The 19,801-nt window shown below is 39.2% G+C and overlaps 1 protein-coding gene across 1 annotated transcript in view; it reads right to left on the bottom strand.

The window, feature by feature from the left end:
- The window catches only part of LOC149168400 (uncharacterized), a 362,722-nt gene that overhangs the window by 265,388 nt on the left and 77,533 nt on the right, over positions 1-19,801 (bottom strand). Inside the window, exons 10-11 of the mRNA XM_089428261.1 lie at positions 2,277-2,334; positions 2,003-2,085 (exon numbers count right to left, since the gene is read on the bottom strand). Coding sequence (XP_089284387.1) covers positions 2,003-2,085; positions 2,277-2,334 — 141 coding nt within the window. The remainder of the gene's footprint in view (positions 1-2,002; positions 2,086-2,276; positions 2,335-19,801) is intronic.

Raw genomic sequence — 19,801 nt, 5'->3', positions numbered from 1 at the left:
ATATTGAACAGAATGCTCAAATTTTGTGAGCAGTTGGGCATTAGCCTAGTTTTTTCATGGGCTGCCTATTGTGTCAAGAATGAAACTGCATGATAGTCAACAGGAATCAGAATAAGATGGATGTGAAATCTGGTGTAATGAACGACAGTTGGGAATAGGGTGTGAAAACATCCCCTAAGTTCTAACCAGTCATTTCCATTAGCCAGCAATATCCTGTACATATGGGCAGATTCTACCTACTAGTTTTCATTGCTTTTACTCTATCTTAGATGCTGAGGTAGTGCTATGACCATTTGGCTGTTGCATCAATAGTATAACCCTTGTGATGTTCCAACTTTCAATCTAAATCTGTATTCTGTGTATGTATTCTATTATGGATGAACCTTGAGAGATATAACTTTAAGCAGTGTTTTAAAAACCAGCCTGGTCTGAACCAAAACTGATCAAACCAACCAATTGGATACGGCTAAGGATCAAACTGGTTACTAAACTGGACCAGTTTTTTGTTTAGAGTTTAGGACTTAGGTTTTTACAGTGTGAGTAATTCAGGATGGGACGGACCAATTCAGATTGGTTCATACCAGTTTTTAACACCGGTGTGAACAGGCCCGTAAAAACCGGTCTGGATAAGCCAATCCCATCCTGAACCAGTCACACCATAAAAACCTAACTCCTAAGCCCCAAACAAAAAGCCTAACTCCTAAACCCTAGCAATGCTAGCAGTCAATTATAATATTAAATTCTTGAAGTAAAAGGAGAGTGGTTCCCACCTTATCGAACTTCACATGGAGAAAGTAGAATTTCATATCCCACTTAAGCTTCAGCAGACTTAACAGTTTTCAGGATTGTAGAATTGGTAGGATTTAATTCTATCATTGATTCTATCATGTACAAGGATATGGGATTGGCATTTAATCAAAAGAGACAAGCCCTTTATGTACTTTGATGTCGGTGGTATTGACTGTTGAACTCCCATGATGTTGGTGGTACTGATTGTTGAACTCCTCTGACGTTGGCCTTAACAAAAATGTACGCTTCATTCAAACCAAAATCATTGGTTATGCATGTTAAGCTTTTTCTACCATATTATAAAGTTGAGGACATGAACCCTTCCCTCAAACCAAATCATTGGTTAGCCATGTTAAGTTCTTTCTACCATATTATAAGGTTGAAGAGCCCAGGGAGTCTGAAGACTCTGAGCCAGATGATATTTATGTAGATCCTACTGATCATCCCATTTCTAGTAGTGGTGATGAGTTTGATGTGTAATCATGTTGATCAGAGAATTGCAGTAGGCCAGTGGCCCAGTAGCTTGTAGCATGGTTTTTGGACTCTAGAAGCCATTTAGAGGCTCATCGATTATGTATTATGTTTCTGATATGTATTGCACTTGATGCCATTTTAATGTATTACATGGGACATAGATGAGCAAACTTGCATATTTTGTCTCTAATGGTTTACAATCATTTGCAATCTTAAAAATAATTTTTCCATAAAAAATTGATCATTTTATGTAGTTTTTTTTAAAACAGTTCACTTCAAAACCCAGTTTGATAGATGGCCAGTTCAAATACCAGTTAAGAGTATTTAAAACTATGGATATAAGAAAAAATAAACTATACATTAATGATTAAACAGATGGTGTAATCTAGTATGGATGTTCCAGTATCACATGTACATTGTGCTTCCTGTACTCTTCTATTGTTCTATATTAGAAACCCAGGAAACAGGAACATCTTGCCTTTGCCATTAAATTGAACATAAATCAAACATTCTTAATTTCAATATTGTATTTCAAGCTTTTGTAAACAGTTGTTTGATCTGCAAGGGTGAAGCATCCTCCTCGTTTGTCTTAGTCTCAGTAAGTAAGCAAGGAATGTTTTCGAGTCCTTGACCATTACATATAATACATCTCATACAGCAGTTAAAAACTAAAAGGAGGCAAAACATGAGGAGATATAAAAAAGAACAAAAGAAAATTTGAAACCAGAAAAAAATGTACCGTGTCAATACTTTCAACAGTTGTCCATGCAAACTTGACCATGGGATGCATCATATACAAAGGCTTCCTTGTCTTTTCAATGTCTACAATAGACAAACAACAGATAAATAATTCTCCCAATTCCCTCAGTAAATTATTCACAAAGTTGAGATGTGGCCTACAAGCACTAAAGGTAAATGCAATACTACTTTCCATGCTTTAATACGATGAGTGCTGCAGAAAGAGAATAAATCCAACAGGCTCGAAGAACACAAATGGTCAGTTTTCAACATACCTAATGGATTTTGTATTGGACCTTTAGATTTTAAAAGATTTGTCCTCATGCCTGCATCCTAAAATAGAAATCAGTGGTCAGAGAATCATACATGAAACGCACTTAGCGCAAGACACTCCCATATCAAACAATGGCTCCATTCAAATGTTTATGATGAAAACTTAGTTAACAAATACATGCCACATGTACACAAATTTCAAGTAGACGCCAAATATTTGAGAGATCAAAACTGTATTAATATCAAAAAAATGGCAGTGTTCAATGTGACTTTACAATGCATATAGTACAGTACCTTAAGGGAGTGCTGAAGGCATCTCCAAACTAAATACAAAATACAGAGAATGAAGTGTAAAAATAATTAGTGACTTGAAATAGAAGTCATCACTGACTGTTATATAGCTGCCAATTATCACCTGTCCTTGTCTGATAGAATGTGACTAAACAAATAGTCATTTTATAATGTACTGTAGGGAATAGATATAGGTACTTCTCAGTTAGCAATAAATGAGGCAACTTGGAGGTTAACAAAGTTAATTGGTCACATGTGTCGTTAGTTAGGTAATGTTAGTTGCCATTAATGATCACATCTCTCATGATACACATGATGTACATTATCATTTTGATGGTTGAATAATACATTAAATTCTCTGTTTCTGCAACTTTGTATTATTTTGTGTGTGTAAATCTTATATGGTATCGAAGCTCAGTTCCAGGGCATCTGGGAGAAACATTTTACTTCATAGCATCACAGGTACAAATATGCAACACTAAAGAATTTTGACAGAAATATAAACAGAGAAGATCATGGCCAGGAGAATGTAGCAGATGGGGGACATGTCTAGGCAAGTCATAGCATTAGCTCCTGTAATCTGGCATCATTTTAGAGAACTGTAATTCCACAAGACAAAACTGGAAGTCAACCAGAGTCACTGGCCCAGATTTAGTCTTTTAAAGTTTGCCAAAGTAAAACTTCAAAGAAATAAATTTGTTGTAGAGCAGTGCTGACGGCAGTCTTTGTGAGGGCATACAAATTATGGTCTTGAAGCAAATAAGACAGACAAATTATGGTCATACAACATGAAGCAAACAAGACTGGCAAATGGCAGTAACATCAGACATTAATCGGAGGGTCCGAAAATAAAATTATGGTCATACAACATGAAGCAAACAAGACTGACAAATGGCAGTAACATCAGACATTAATAGGAGGGTCCGAAAATTAAATATATTAATTTTTTAATCCTAAAGTGACAATTAAATTATTTCTAACATCGGTGGTTAGCATGGACATCTCCTCCATCGGTCAAAGCTGACAATCATGACTAGCAAATGCAGGCATCATTCTGGGCATTTTACACAGCAAACAGGACAATTTTACTTCACAGACACATGGATGATTTTACTGTTACGAACACAAATATATATAGTAACATAAATAATAACTTATAATTAATGAACAAACATGTCCCAGCTAAAAAGACGTGACTATTAATAAAAGGGCACTCCCGCCCAGCTATACATATGGGGCCCTCATTTGGAAATCTAAGTTGCATGAAATGTGGAAACATCTGGAAGTTTCCAAAATGGGGACAGTTAAAAAGTGATCCCCTCAAAATGGAAACCTCGGGCGAAAAATCATTCAGATATAAGTTAATAAAACATTATTTTGCAGAAAAAGCGAGACACAAATGACATTTTAGAAGGAAAACCTAGTCTATATTATCTCTCACAGATGATTAGATGATACAAAATCCAAAATTATCCTTTATACTCTCACAGACAATTACATGATGCAAAATCCAAAATTATTCTTTGTAGATGAGGCTATAGATCCAAGATTCCAAAATCAGTCTTTATACATGAGCCTATACATCCAAAATCAACCTTTATATGTGGCGAATCCGATATGTGCTGAAAATGAAATAAAGCATGAGCTAAAGAAAACTACAATTACATGTCCTAATAATCCTCATGCTCGTCCACATTAACAAAAATAGAATGAGGTGTTTGTTTGGAAGAACTATAGCATGGATTAATTAGAGATAAATTAGTTTGTGAAGTGGTTAGAGATAAATTTTAGTGGTAGATTAAATTTTTTGGGGCCATAGAAGCGCCCCCACACCCTTTTTAGGTGCTTGAGTGTGATTGCACAAGCAAAATCAGTCGCAGAAACAAGGGCAGATTTGGATCAAAACATTTCGGCGACATTTCCAAATCAGGAAACTCCCTACTAACGTTTCAACCACAATTTGTTGGCTTTTAAGCGCTTTGGGGTGTTTCCAGTACCTGTACGCCAGCTTGGGGGTCGTTTCTTGCAACATAGTCGTAAATCATATCACATCATTTTCACCCATACATTTATATATCTTATTATCCTAATGGATACTTTTATATTCCAAATATTTTGGATATTTAATTTGTGAGCTAGGTTTGGCTGTCACATTTCGCATCAGAGGTTCGTTTCTGATCCAGACATTAGGCCACGCTCTTATCAGAGCTAGTTTGTTGATGCCGACCTTTCACCACGTTCTTATAGAGCTTCATTTTTTATACCGGCCATTGGCCAAATGGGCTATTAGCCACTCATAAAATAAAATAAAAATAAATAAATAAATAAAAGAAACAAAAATTGAAGTTTCTTTGAAGAATTGGTCTTTTACCATGACTGGCCCTTGACCATTTGAAATTCAAATTTCTGCAATAGTGTAAAATCCCACTACTAAGAAATTGAGAAAAAAGAGTCGAAAAATTCATACCAGTTTGCTGCAACACTTGAGCAAAAAAATAAAAAATAAAAACTAGTCATCGTACAATTTGTACATAATGTTTACAACCGTGATGTCCCTACAGCTATTAAATTTCTGTACAAGTTTATTTAAGTGCAGGGAAACTATCACTAGAATCAGTCTCATCTGTAAGCCAGCATATGTATAGTTCAAACCTGGATCTATATAGCAATTTTGAACATGATCCATGTTACCTGCTAATTTGTACCTAGCAGGGAACTAGACCCTCTCTTCCCAATGGATATGGGCACTTGACAATTTTTTCAGAAGTTCAAAAGTCAGCAGGGCAGCTATTGCCCATTTTCTCTCTCCTCTATCTATAATTTCTCTCTCAAATTCCACTACCTCTAAGGGTGAATTGTAATGAATGTCGCTAGCATGATGAATTTTTGTAACAGGCTTAGGCAACTTGGGACCCAGTTAATAAGTGAGTCCACTCTAGAGTGTTTTTTCACTCAACCAATTATTTTCGCTCTTCAAGGATAAATAATTAATTGAGTTTTTTCACTCAATACCTCCAAAGTTGGAGTGCAGCTTAATAGGCCTTTGGTTTGTCCTAAATTCTAATGTCTAGGGTCAATGTATCTTACCATGATAGGTCATATCCAGAGTCTCACAGATTTGACTAGGTCTTTATAATACTTTTTAATTAATTAAAATTTCCCACGGGACGGGATTTTTAATTAATTCCCTATGTAAAGTTGTAAATAAGTGGCTCTAGGAGATGTTGGTGGCGTGTGAGACTTCAAAATCCATGCTCACAACCCCAACATTATCATAAGACCATCTTTTGGGATCAAAAAATTACTATTTCCCCTTGAAAATCCACTTTCTCTAATTTGAGTGGCAAAAAAGACGAAAATTGCAAAATTTAATAATTGGAGACATATTAATTATGTTTCCAAAGTTGAAAGGGACAAGAAAATTCAAAAACTTAAGGGGGAGACACATTAAAATATTTCCAAGTTTAACGGGGGACAAGATAAGTGGCATGGCAGCCGCATTGGAAAGTCAAATTGAGGCCAAGTTAACAATCAACAAAGGGCGCACAAATTGCCAATTCAGCAGGTCGAATCTCTCCTTGAGTGCTCACGGATGCGCTTTTAGAATTAGTGGTGGTCAGCACTGCCACTTGGGTCAGATTTTATCCCCCACCTTTTCCACTGCTAGCCAATCAGATTACAATTAGCAGGTCAAGCAGTTAGGATCCCCACAGGCCTGATTTTGGAGGATATGCAGAGGTTGGGTTATGCATCAATTTGTGGGCATTTTGACAGGGAATAATGTTGATTTATGTGTGGATCTTTCCACCCACATATCCACTTCCTTTCACACCTGTGGCACAAAAGAAACATGCTGCAAGACAACAAACGATACGCTGGCAGATTTGACCTATACGCAAGAACCGTCTAAGAGCCCATACGGAGCAACCTTTCCACTTGTCATTTGGTGGTTTCTTGGAAGGAATAAACAGCAGATTCGTGGGAGACTTGTCTCCCCTCCACTCCAGTTCTATTCCCACTTCGTCGCAGTCTACTACAGTGAAGGGATATGCTGGCAGCTCTTGGGATAACTGGACGCCACCTACAACACTTCACAATCAGTCATCTACAGCAGTCCTCTACACTTCGAGATTCACCTATCCCCGGGATGATCACCATCTATGCCACATGTTTGATTGATCTACATTGGGATTCTCTCCATTTTTTTTGTATAAATCGACCTCTTAGGTTCACTGTTGCCCATGGTTGGAAGCTCTATACATGTGCATATTTTGTCAAAATACATTTGTATTCAATAATATTGAAAAGATTTTCTTGGCTTGTCTTGCATGTTGAAAATGTAGCAAGTAAAGGTATTTTGGCTTGTGCCTTAGCCAGTGAAGACCTCAAATTCTGCTCCTCCTAGTATAAGTGCAAGCTCATGAGTTAGACTTCAGTTGCGATGAATTAATTTCAAGTTTTTGGGAATAATCATCACGAGTTCATGTGTAATGTTGGATCTTCAGTTACGTGGAATCTTCTTCAGTTTAGCTACAGGATTGGGTGACAGTTCGAGATCGAGTTAAAACGAGTTGGAACATCAGGTCATTGATTAAAGGAAGGATGAGCTGTGACTCCAATGTTGATTAGAGAGAGAAAGATTTCACTCTTAGTTAACTTGTCAATCAACAACTCGAGTAGTAAATTTGAACTAGCCTAATTTAGCATGCATCGAACCTATAAAGAGAGGACAAAGGCACAAGTAAATTATGAATTGTTTTGTGCACAAGGTTGTGAGACAATCAAGCTCACGAGATTGTGAGAGAAAGCCTTGATTGTGGAGTGCAGGCACTGTGTCCTAAAGAATAGGAGGCACAAGTGCGCTAGGATTTAGGAGTTGATTGATTGTGCACAATAAAGAGGAGTTTGGGTACTAAAAAATAGGAGCTCAAGTGCGCTAAGAAATAGGGTCTAGAAGTGCACTAGGAAATAGGAGACCAGCGCAAGGAATAAGGAGGCCCAATGTGCAAGGAAGGAGGAAAATAAATGAAGCAAGACAACAGGGTTTACAGAACAAGTCAAGGAGGTTATAACGAACAAAGTTGGTACTTAAGTCAGATACTCCAGAATACTTAGAATATCTCCATTGAAGATACAAGAATATATATTAAAATGTATGAATGAGAATGAGGTCCTATTCATATACCATATGCAAGTACCTCTTCACCAGTGGTTATGTCCTTAGGGGCATACCTCTTCATTACTAATTACTAGTTACATAACCATTATTGATTATTGTTTACATTATTTATATTCTTTTATAAATATTTTATTCATAACATTGCCTTCCTCTTCAAAAAGCCTTGTCCTCAAAACTTACTAATGAAAGGGCTTGATCTCTTTTTGGGGCTCAAACATTTTCTTGTCATGGAACTATTATCTTCGTTGATACAAGTTAATATGATGCTTTGAGTGATAAACAAAATTGTTGTACTAAGAACGGATCAGAGCATCCTATATTAATCTTCTACGGAATCTTCTGATCTCTAGAAATTTGTGATGAATAGTTATCGTAGGACTAGATTCTGCAAACTTCAGTATTCTTGGGAACATAAATTTGTTGTTTATGTTCTGAGTGACACTGGTACATAGATTGATTGGAAATTCTTCTCTTGTGATTCAGATGTCGATAAATAGTTCTTCTCGTTGGACTTCCCCCTATCATGTTAGTGGTTGTTCCTTGATTTCCTTCACGCGTTGTTGTTGTTGAGTTAGTTACAGAATCTTCACTTGGAAATTTTATAATCTGAATTGCAACATGTGAGTGTGTTTTTCCTTCAACTGATTTATCATCTTCTTGAGTTGTCGTATTGACTAGTTCGGCATTCGTTCCTTTATCTTCAACCGGAGCTATTACGACTGGGGACTTCGATACTTCTTAATTTGTGCTACTAGTTTTTCGCTATGGTCCTTAAGTCAAATGACTTTTTCATTTCTATCAGCAATGACTTTGTCAATTTCATTTTGCATATTTTGTAGTGCTTTTTTACCTTCTTGAAAAATTACTTTTGAAATATCTTATATGTCTTCTGGTGTTAATGAATTCGGATTTAATGTAATATCTTGTAGTGTTATTTTTCTCTTTTTGTATGAAAATGTCAAAAATTTATTTTTCGTATTCAGGATGAAGGAACCTAGGGTTTCCATCCAGGGTGAACCTAAAATAATGTCACCCTGTTCGCTCCATAAGGTTTGAACTGAGAATTTTGATATGAATGTATAATCTCCAAAATTTAATTGTAAATTGGTTGTCATATTTTTTTTGTCATAACTGTGTAATTTTTCGATTATATTTAACTCGGGAATCGATTAGATTTTATATAGTTTTTATATTCAAATGGCGAGATAGCAATAGTAACATCTGTTCCCGCAATAGACCCTTTAATTCTAATAGCACTGAGGCATATTTATATGAATTTTTGAGAATCTTCCTTCCTTTAATTCCGAATTAGACTCCATTTGCATTCCTTTATAATTTTGTACACCTTAACTAAGTTCATATAAGACACTTCTTCAAAATATAATAAAGTCCCTTTATAAATCTCCTTAAACTCTAGATCTAGCCCCTTATAAACTTTAAAATTTAATAGTATATATACATATATTAAATTTTTAAATAATTTCTTAATAATTCCAATTGTAATTTTTTTGTATCTTGGCTTCTTTTTTCTCTCTTTTTTTTAATATATATCCCTTTTCTTTATACTTAATCTTCATATATATATATATATATATATATATATATATATATATTTCTTTTGATGTTAATGTAGAAAGTCACCCAAGTGCTGTGACTTTTCTTTCTCACGCCTTCTCACCTTTCACTTAATTTGAGTAAGCATGTGATGAGTGGCCGAGCGGACAGAAGGATGAGCGGTCAGTATTCAACTAATGCATTAACTTGTGGCTCTATTCATATTCTTGGTCTCAACTAATGCGAATATTGACCTTGATAACTTCAAACAGTCACGATAACCCCTCAAAGGTCATAGTTGTGGTGATTTGATGGATCGCCTTACAATGGAAATCAATGCCTGAGTTTAAATTCGGCTGGTTTCCCCTGAATTATGGCTGCAAAACAAATTTCTTGTGGGCTCATGTCAAGAGTGTGTTAAATTATGGTATGTTCTATGCTTAGAGCAGTTTACTTCTTTTCTTCTTATTAGACACAGATGTTGAAATTTGGTACCGGAGGACAGGTGGTTCCCTAAGGCTTTGATCTTTGGCCTAGGGAAAAGTGTCCAAAAGAATTTAATTTTTCTCCTAAAGTGACTTTATAATTTTATAAACTTAAATCTAATTTAAAAGTGACTTTAAGTGATAAAGTTAGTAAGTCTAATTTTAAAGTAACTTTTATAAAGTCAATGAAAAATTAGAAAGGAAAAGTGACTTTGGAAATAAATGACTAAGTGGGTCTTTATTAAAGTGGGGTGAATTAAAAAATAGAAAGTGAGATTTAAATGAGCATTTAATCTCAGCCATTGATCTAAATCTATTTCAGCCATTGGATTTAGAGATCACCCAAAAGTCACTTGGATCACCCAAAAGTCACTTGGAGTTATATTAAGGAGGAAAAGGAGGAAAAGGTCATTCATTCTTTCATGAGCAGATTGGGAGAAGGAGAGCAAGAGAGCAAGAGAGATTTCTGAGCAGGGAGGAGAAGGAGACAGCAGCTTGGCACACATTCCAAGGCAGCAGTTGAGCAGATTTGTACAGCTGATTCAGCACATAGTGAAAGGCAGATTTTTGCACAAAAATCGAGGAGCAGTTTGCTGATTTTTCTGCACACAAAACGGAGGTCGTACAGCATTTATTGCTGTCATGTTTGCTGTAATTTCCAGATTGCTGTGAGGCACGGGAAAGGAGATAAGTTGTAAATTTGCTTGCTGATTTTTTGCTGAATAATTCTCACTGTAAAAAGGCAATTTTCAGAAATAAAGAAGAGCTCTCAAACTGGTTTTCCCCAAGAGTTGTAGGGGGTTTTTCCAGGGTCAAGTTGACCAAAAATATCAGTGTTTTAATGTGTTTTAATGGCTGTTTTTGTTTGCTGATTTTTAATTCTGCAATTTCCAGCATTCTGAAAAATTTCCAGAATTTGTGTTTTCAGCAATATTTATTTTTTTCAGTCTGTTAAATGTATGGTTATGGGAATGGGCATTTAACTACATGGGAGAAATAAGGAGAAACTGAAAACCGGGGTGGGAAAACAGAAATTTCTACATGGTATCAGAGGTTGAGTGCTGAAGGGCAGTTTGGGACAGCAAAAGGAAAAATTACAGTTGCTGATTTTTCACTCAGAAAATTCCAGCAAGCTGATTTTTCATAAACAGCAGTTTTATCTTTACTACAGCAGTGCTATTTTTCAGTTTTAGGACAGCAGGATGTCATTGGGATTGAGGGTGGAGGATAGGTTGGATGGGCATACAAATTACAGCGTTTGGAAGGAGAGAATGCAAAGTATCTTTGAAGAGGCAGAAGTCTAGGATATCATGGTGCATACCGCACAGAACCCTGTTGTTGTGCCCACTGATGTTACTCAGTTGGCTGAGTATAAAAAAGAAGAACAATAAGGGTAAGAGGTTGATTCTAGACGGAATCAAAGACCATTGCATTCCTCATGTGAGAGGAAAGAGCAATGCCCATGAGATGTGGACAGCATTGTCCAATCTCTACCAGAGTACCAATGAGAACCGGAAGATGGTCCTGAAGGAGACGCTGAAGAACATTAAGATGGGGAATGATAGTGCAGCTGGATATCTCACAAAGATTACCAATGTGAGAGATGAGTTGGCAGCGATTGGAGAGGCCATTCCATCCACTGAGTTGGTGTGTATTGCAGTGAATGGCCTCCCCCGTTCATGGTTGAACTTTGCTGATGGGGTTTGTGCACGTGAGACCCTTCCCACATGGGAGAGGTTTTGGGATGATTGTATTCAGACAGAGATCAGGAAAGGACAGCTTGGGGCAGCCAAGCCAGTTGAGCAGGATGAGGACGTAGCACTGGTGGCAGGAGGCAAGAAAGGCAAAGGGAAGAAGCATACTTCCACAAGCAGTGGTGGGGGCAAAGGCAAAGGTAAAGGTAAACAGGGGAACACACAGAAGGACTATTCCAAGGTGAAGTGTTGGAATTGTCAGAAGATGGAACACTATGCAGTTGTGTGTCCAGAGAAGAAGAAGAAGAAGGGGAAGAACCAGGACGTGGCAGCTTCAGCAGAGATTGAGGACTTTGCAGGTCGTTTTGACCGGGAGTTTGCGTTCACTACATGTGAGTCCTCTAGTGCAGGATCACCTGCCACACAAGTTCAGAGGGAGCATGCTTTTCCCTCGATTAGCGGAGCATCTACAGGTATCTGGTATGTGGACAGTGGGGCTTCACGTCACATGACAGGAGTCTGTGAGTACTTCTCAGAGCTTTCAGAGAGTGGCACTGATATTGAGGTAGTACTCGGTGATGACAGAGTTGTTAGAGCAGTCGGGGTGGGGACAGTGACATTTCAGAGGGAGTCCAAACCTCCCTTGAAGGTGTCAGAGGTTCTTTATGTGCCAGGGATGAGGAAGAACCTCATATCCGTCTCAGCTTTGGAGGACAGAGGATATGAGGTACTGTTCAGGGGAGGACAGGTGTTGATGTATCCCAGGGACGCTCCAGCTGATTCAGCTAGAGTGATAGGTGTACGCCATGCAAAGGTGTACAAGTTTGCATTCCAGCCCCTTTTGGCATTGAGCAGTAGTACCGACAACAGAGCTAGCAGTTCTGAGCTGTGTGAGATTTGGCACCGCAGGATGGGACATATGTATCATGGAGCCTTGAGGACATTGCAGGAGATCACTACAGGTGTGCCAGATTTCAGTACTGATCACTTTGATACTTGCAGAGGTTGTGTGATGAACAAGTTTGCCAAATCCCCTTTTCCCAGCAGTGACAGCAGAGCGACGGGGATACTTGATTTGATTCATTCCGATGTGAGCGGTCGGATGTCTCATGTTTCCTTGAGTGGATATGAGTACTATGTGTTATTCATTGATGATCACTCCAGGAGGACCTGGATTTATTTTTTGAAGACCAAGAGTGAGGTCTTCAAGCGGTTTCAGGAGTTCAGAGCTCTTGTGGAGACTCAGACAGGTCGAAAGATCAAGTCCTTGAGGTCGGACAATGGAGGAGAGTACACCCTTGGAGAGTTTGTTGACTACTATGCGGAGGCAGGCATTAGGAGGGAGTTCATTATTCCTTACAACCCCCAACAGAACGGAGTTGCAGAGAGCAAGAACAGATCCATCATAGGGGCTGCCAAAGCCATGTTACATGATCAGGGGTTGCCATTGTTCTTGTGGGCAGAAGCCTGCAACACAGCTGTTTACTTGCAGAACAGGAGTCCGCATCGTGCCTTGGGGCACATGACTCCGGAGGAGGCTTTCTCTGGGAAGAAGCCTGATCTTGGTCATCTTCATATCTTTGGATGCATTACATACTCCTATATACCCAAGGAGAAGACGACCAAACTAGAGCCCACCGCAGAGAAGGGTATCTTTGTGGGCTACAGTGAGACCTCAAAGGCCTTTCGGATTTACATTCCTGCACAGAGGAGAGTTGTTGTCAGACGGGATGTGAAGTTCGAGGAGGACAGGGCCTTTAGGAGGTCACGGGAGTTAGAGTATCTGGATCAGCCAGACCCTCAGCAGCAGTTGAGTCAGTCGCAGGGATCCAGTGGGCAGGGATCAGAAGGATCAGGAGGTACATCTATGAGGATGTCAGGTCCGTCAGTGAGCAGTGGCTCATCGAGCCAGAGGGGTGGTGCTCCAGGCAGCATGCAGAGCAGTTCACAGAGCAGTTCACTAGGGAGTCCACTGATGGACAGTTCACACGGTACCTCAGCTTCTACAGGTTCAGGTGCAGGCAGGAGGACAGCAGACAGACAGTCAGGAGTTCAGGCTACTGATGGTGATGAGGAGGAGGAGTTTCATTCTCCGGTGGGAGAAGTGCGCTCAGGGAAGAGGAAGCCCAAGTGGCTTCAGGACACCTTGAGAGATGCCACATCTGTTGCTAAGCCGAAGAGGCCGGTCAGAGAGAGTAGACCACCTGAGAGGTTTTGTAGCTATATGGCGATGGTTACCAGCATCCTTGACTCTGAGCCTTCTAGCTATGAGGAGGCAGCTAGCCAGCAGGTCTGGAGAGAGGCCATGCAGGAGGAGTATTCTTCTATCATGAAGAATGATGTTTGGGAGGTGGTGCCGAGGCCTGAGGGCAAATCCGTGGTTACTTCCAGATGGCTTTACAAGGTAAAGCATGCTGCAGATGGCAGCATTGAGAAATTCAAAGCGAGGTTTGTGGCTAGAGGGTTCTCCCAGGTAGAGGGAGTTGATTATGAGGAGACCTTCGCTCCCGTGGCTCGATATACTTCGATCCGCTCCATTATATCGATAGCAGCAGAGATAGGTTGGAAGATCCACCAGATGGATGTGAAGACCGCATTTCTCAATGGCTTCATACAGGAGGAGGTGTATATTGAGCAGCCACAGGGCTTTGAGGTGCATGGGAAGGAATCCCATGTGTGCAAATTGAAGAAGGCCCTTTATGGCCTGAAGCAAGCTCCCAGAGCTTGGTACTCCAGGATAGATGCATACTTGCAGGGGATGGGTTTCACAAAGAGTGAGGCAGATCCGAACCTTTACTTTATTGTGATTGGTGAGGAGCCTCTCATTCTGGTGTTGTATGTGGATGACTTGATCATTACAGGTGCAAAGAGACTCATAGAGCACTGCAAGAGAGATCTTGCGCGGAGTTTGAGATGAAGGACATCGGTTTGATGCATTACTTTTTGGGTTTGGAGGTGTGGCAGGAGGAGGGGCATTTCTTCCTGGGGCAGGGGAAGTATATTGTGGACATCCTTAGCAGATTCCACATGGAGGATTGTAGACCCATGTCGACACCGATGATCACCACCTGGAAGAAGCTTCATGCTTCGGATTCCGAGTTGGTGGATCCCACATTGTACAGGCAGCTGATTGGTTCCTTGATGTATTTGGTCAACACTAGACCAGATATTTGTTTTGCAGTCAACACGATGAGTCAGTTTATGTGTGAGCCTAGGAAGGTTCACTGGGTCGCTGCAAAACACATTTTGCGGTACTTGCAGGGGACAGTGGATTATGGTCTGGACTACAGGCAGGGAGATGGAGTGAGATTGGCAGGATACACTGATTCTGATTGGGCAGGTTGTGCTTCTGATAGGAAGAGCACTTCAAGGTGTTGTTTTGGGTTGGGTTCAGCAGTAGTGTCATGGTTCAGCCGGAAGCAGCAGTCAGTAGCACTGAGTTCAGCGGAAGCAGAGTATATGGCAGCCAGTCTAGCTAGTTGTGAGGCCATCTGGCTTCGCAAGATGTTGTTTGGCTTATTTGGTCAGCCGTTGAGACCTTCAGTGATTTACTGTGATAATCAGAGTTGCATTAAACTCACGGAGAATCCAGTATTTCATGACAGGTCAAAGCATATCGGGATCAGATATCATTTCATCAGAGACTATGTTCAGAAGGGAGTTGTGAAGCTTGAGTATATTTCCACTGATGAGCAGGTTGCAGATATCCTTACCAAAGCCTTACCACGGGGCAAGCATGTCTACTTCAGAGACAAGATGGGTGTGGTGAGGAACACCTTCCTCGGTAAGAGGGAGTGTTGAAATTTGGTACCGGAGGACAAGTGGTTCCCTAAGGCTTTGATCTTTGGCCTAGGGAAAAGTGTCCAAAAGAATTTAATTTTTCTCCTAAAGTGACTTTATAATTTTATAAAGTTAAATCTAATTTAAAAGTGACTTTAAGTGATAAAGTTATTAAGTCTAATTTTAAAGTAACTTTTATAAAGTCAATGAAAAATTAGAAAGGAAAAGTGACTTCGGAAATAAATGACTAAGTGGGTCTTTATTAAAGTGGGGCGAATTAAAAAATAGAAAGTGAGATTTAAATGAGCATTTAATCTCAGCCATTGGATTTAGAGATCACCCAAAAGTCACTTGGAGTTATATTAAAGGAGGAAAAGGTCATTCATTCTTTCATGAGCAGATTGGGAGAAGGAGAGCAAGAGAGCAAGAGAGATTTCTGAGCAGGGAGGAGAAGGAGACAGCAGCTTGGCACACATTCCAAGGCAACAGTTGAGCAGATTTGTACAGCTGATTCAGCACATAGTGAAAGGCAGATTTTTGCACAAAAATCAAGGAGCAGTTTGCTGATTTTTCTGCACACAAAACGGAGGCCGTACAGCATTTATTGCTGTCCTGTTTGCTGTAATTTCCAGATTGCTGTGAGACACGGGAAAGGAGTTAAGTTGTAAATTTGCTTGCTGATTTTTTGCTGAATAATTCTCACTGTAAAAAGGCAATTTTCAGAAATAAAGAAGAGCTCTCAAACTGGTTTTCCCCAAGAGTTGTAGGGGGTTTTTCCAGGGTCAAGTTGACCAAAAATATCAGTGTTTTAATGTGTTTTAATGGCTGTTTTTGATTGCTGATTTTTAATTCTGCAATTTCCAGCATTCTGAAAAATTTCCAGAATTTGTGTTTTCAGCAATATTTATTTTTTTCAGTCTGTTAAATGTATGGTTATGGGAATGGGCATTTAACTACATGGGAGAAATAAGGAGAAACTGAAAACCGGGGTGGGAAAACAGAAATTTCTACAACAGATTAGCAATCACATATACATAAAGTAAAGTGTAGATAGGACATTAAACAATCAACAGAAAACAAGCCAAGACAAGAGACACAGGATGTGGCGGCTAGCCAGGGACAAACCCCAATGCGGGGAAACCCTTTGATCAAATCTTCTTTTATCTTCAATAGTTCAACAGAGAGAAATAGTACAAAAATCAGAATTTTGTAGTTTTATATCAGCAGCAAAAAACCCTATATCAGCAAAGTCAAACTTGGTCAAATGAGTTGAAATTTACCTCCAATATGCTTGGTCAATTTCCGGTCAACTAGCCCTTGAACAACATCAAAAACATATTCAAACTGTTGTTGACAGAAGTCAACCTGCTGCCCAAAACTAGGGCAGTGAATGCTAGTCAAACCTGTGGATGGATTGCCTCGATTTTTGTTCGAAAATCTCCATCTTGCCTAGGAGAGGCAGCGACACCAAAACCTCACCCTTGATGAGTCAACGCTTGGTCAACGCAGGTCAAAGAGACCTTCAGCAGCTTCTGCGTCCTCCTTTCAGCGCCCTCCTAGCCCTAATGCGTCCTCCTTCTTCCCACGTGTGAGTTGCTCCTTGAATAACTCAAAACTAAGAAGAGAGAGGGAAGAATGAGTGAAATGAGATGATGAGAAAATGAATCAACCTCTCTTGTATTTATATGATTCACTGGGCATGTGTGCCACACATTTAACTGTTGGCCGACCTTGACAATTTGTCAAGCAAATACAAATAAATTCATATCTCCATAAATACTTGTCAGAATCGGATAATCTTTAGATCAATCCTACACCTCTCGACAAGATGAATCTAGGAAAAATATCAGCTACCATAAATGAGGTGACCCACATGGATTTTGGCCCTAGTTGCCAATTTTAACACTCCCTCTCAACTAAAGGGAACTCCATCTGCAATTCCTCTGACCGTCGCTACTATCCGAGCCATCAAATGCACTGCCCTGCACTGCTTGGCCCTGCTTTGCTTTGCTCGAACTATGAAGAAGAAGAAATGATCGAGGATGTATCATACCATCCTCCACTGACCCGAAGTCAATCTCAGAGTGTGTCATACCACTCTCATTGATCCCAGATCAATGGAGGTCATCCTAGCATAGGGAGTACGGTAGATACAACGATGCGTCTATGTTACTGGATCCGCCAAACTTCAGGGTTGGATTCGCGGATCCCCGCATAGGATCCGGATCTGGATCCGGATTCGCTTGGATCCGCCTAGGAACCGGTATAAAAATGTTTCCTCCACCATAACACGCATCTCGATATTTAGACTATAGTTCGTGTGATTTTTGGTATTTTACAATACAAATAAAAGTCTTTCTCTGTTTGTATTCGCTGAATTCCGGTCCATTTGATCAGAGGAGAAATTCTTCCCCAATTAATACCTACCTTAAAACCAGGCTTGTAAATGGATCCAGTGTGTTGCTTGTACCCACCACTGCGGGGCACCCTTGTTGGGTCCTACCAGCACCAATAGAACATATCAGTATTGGACAAAAAGAGTGTTAAAACTCTGGTTCAGGCTTCAGCGCTATAACCCATCTTTGTTGATTTCATGTTCACTGTATTAAACACATTCAGCGCTATAACCCAACATTGATGTTTTCTTTCCATCGCACAACATAAGTTAGAAATACTATTGGTATAAAAATTACCATTGGTTGAAACGTGGGGACATTTGACGGAGAAAAAAAAATAATGTTTTGGAGATTATTCACGCAGACAAATGTCGCAACTCAACTTCTAGGAATAGCAAAGGGGGGTAGTATTAATAACTATATAATTTATAAACATATTAAAATGATAGTATAGATATCCTATAAAAAAAAAATTATAATACTATAGTCTGTAGGATTATATAAAGCAAAATGGAATCTGCCTCTTTCCTGAGTTTGACCGAGTTAAATGACCCACCTAATATTCAACCCAGCTAAGACACAGCCATTAGTGCACCCAACAGTAAATCACATTTTTATTAATGGTTAAGATGGCTCGTGAACTCTCCCATTTGTTTTAGGAATCTCGCATGACCCCGCATTATATATATTAATTAAACTTTATTATATTTTAAAGTTACTTTATATATATATATATATATTAATTAAACTTTATGATATTTTAAAGTTACTTTTTATATTTATATTTATACCATTCAAAATTTATAATTTATAATTATTATAAACTTGTCTTTTAAAAATTATAATTTAAAATTAAGTTCTATTACTATTAAAAATTATCTAATTATAAAATTAAATATATTAATTTATTGTATCATATATTTAAAATATATATTGAATATTATATAAGTTATACATTTAAAATTTTGTATTTTTACAATTTATAATTTTTTTGACTAGCTACTGTTTATTTTCTCTTAAAGTAAGTAAACATATTAATTGCTCAATGTCTAGATGCATCTTGCAAGTTTGGAAGTCACCCTTATTATAAACCACACAACATACAAGTTATTTTTAGGTGGTCAATTTTGTCTACACATAATGATATAGCGACATGTAGAGGTATTCAGATTGTATCAATAGAGGTTAGACTAGTGACCATAAATATTGTAGCCTTTTCCCTACCATGGAAAATATTTATATACTATATAATATATATACCTGCCATTTCCCCATCGTATCTGAATCATGGCTTTTAAAAAAATCTGACGGATCTGTATCCGGATCTGAATCCTGGTAACTTAGCGATGCGTCCATCGATAGTACTACTAATGGTCCCTAACCCCATTTCCCTACTCATTGATCATATGAGAGGTACTTCCCATGAGTCCCAGACCGCATGGGTAGGATGCCTCGACAGGAGAACTAATCATCTTGTCCACAAGAGAACGAATCATCTTGTCCAACAGTCGCCACAAGAGAACTAATCATCCTGGCCCACAGGAGAACTAATCATCCTGTTCCATAGTCGCCACGGAGAACTAATCATCCTGGCCCACAGGAGAACTAATCATCCTGTTCCATAGTCGCTACGAAGAACTAATCATCCTGGCCCACAGGAGAACTAATCATCCTGACCTACAGTCGCCACGAGGTGTCACAGTGGAATGTTGAAACTTTCACCCTGTACATAGTGCGCCACCAAGGGATGGTGAGTCGCCCTGTGGTCGCATGTCGCTCCAAGAAGTACCCTGCACCCCCTGGAGCTCCCAGAGCTCAATACATCATACTCGACCCTCATAAGAGGGTCTCTAAACGACACCAAGTCGTTCTCAGAAAGTCAAGAATTTGACCTTTCCTAGGGGCTTCGTCAAAATGTCAACGACCTGTTCATCTGTATCAATATGTTGGAGCCTTATTGCTCCTCGCTACACCATATCCCGAATATAGTGTTACCTAATATCGATATGCTTGGAACAATCATGAAATACGGGATTCTCTGATAAACGAATCTCGCTCTGGTTGTCACACAAGATCACAGTGGTATCCAATGTAAATCCAAACAGCTCACTGAAGAGCTTTCGCAACCAGACCGCCTCACAAGAGGCC

Source organism: Pinus tabuliformis, chromosome 4_2 (genome assembly GCF_031772625.1).
Source record: "Pinus tabuliformis cultivar Carrire ecotype Pingquan chromosome 4_2, CPIR1, whole genome shotgun sequence".
Classification (NCBI taxonomy): Eukaryota; Viridiplantae; Streptophyta; class Pinopsida; order Pinales; family Pinaceae; genus Pinus; species Pinus tabuliformis.
The sequence above is the reverse complement of the archived record's forward strand: the minus strand, read 5'-3'. Positions and strand labels throughout refer to the sequence as shown.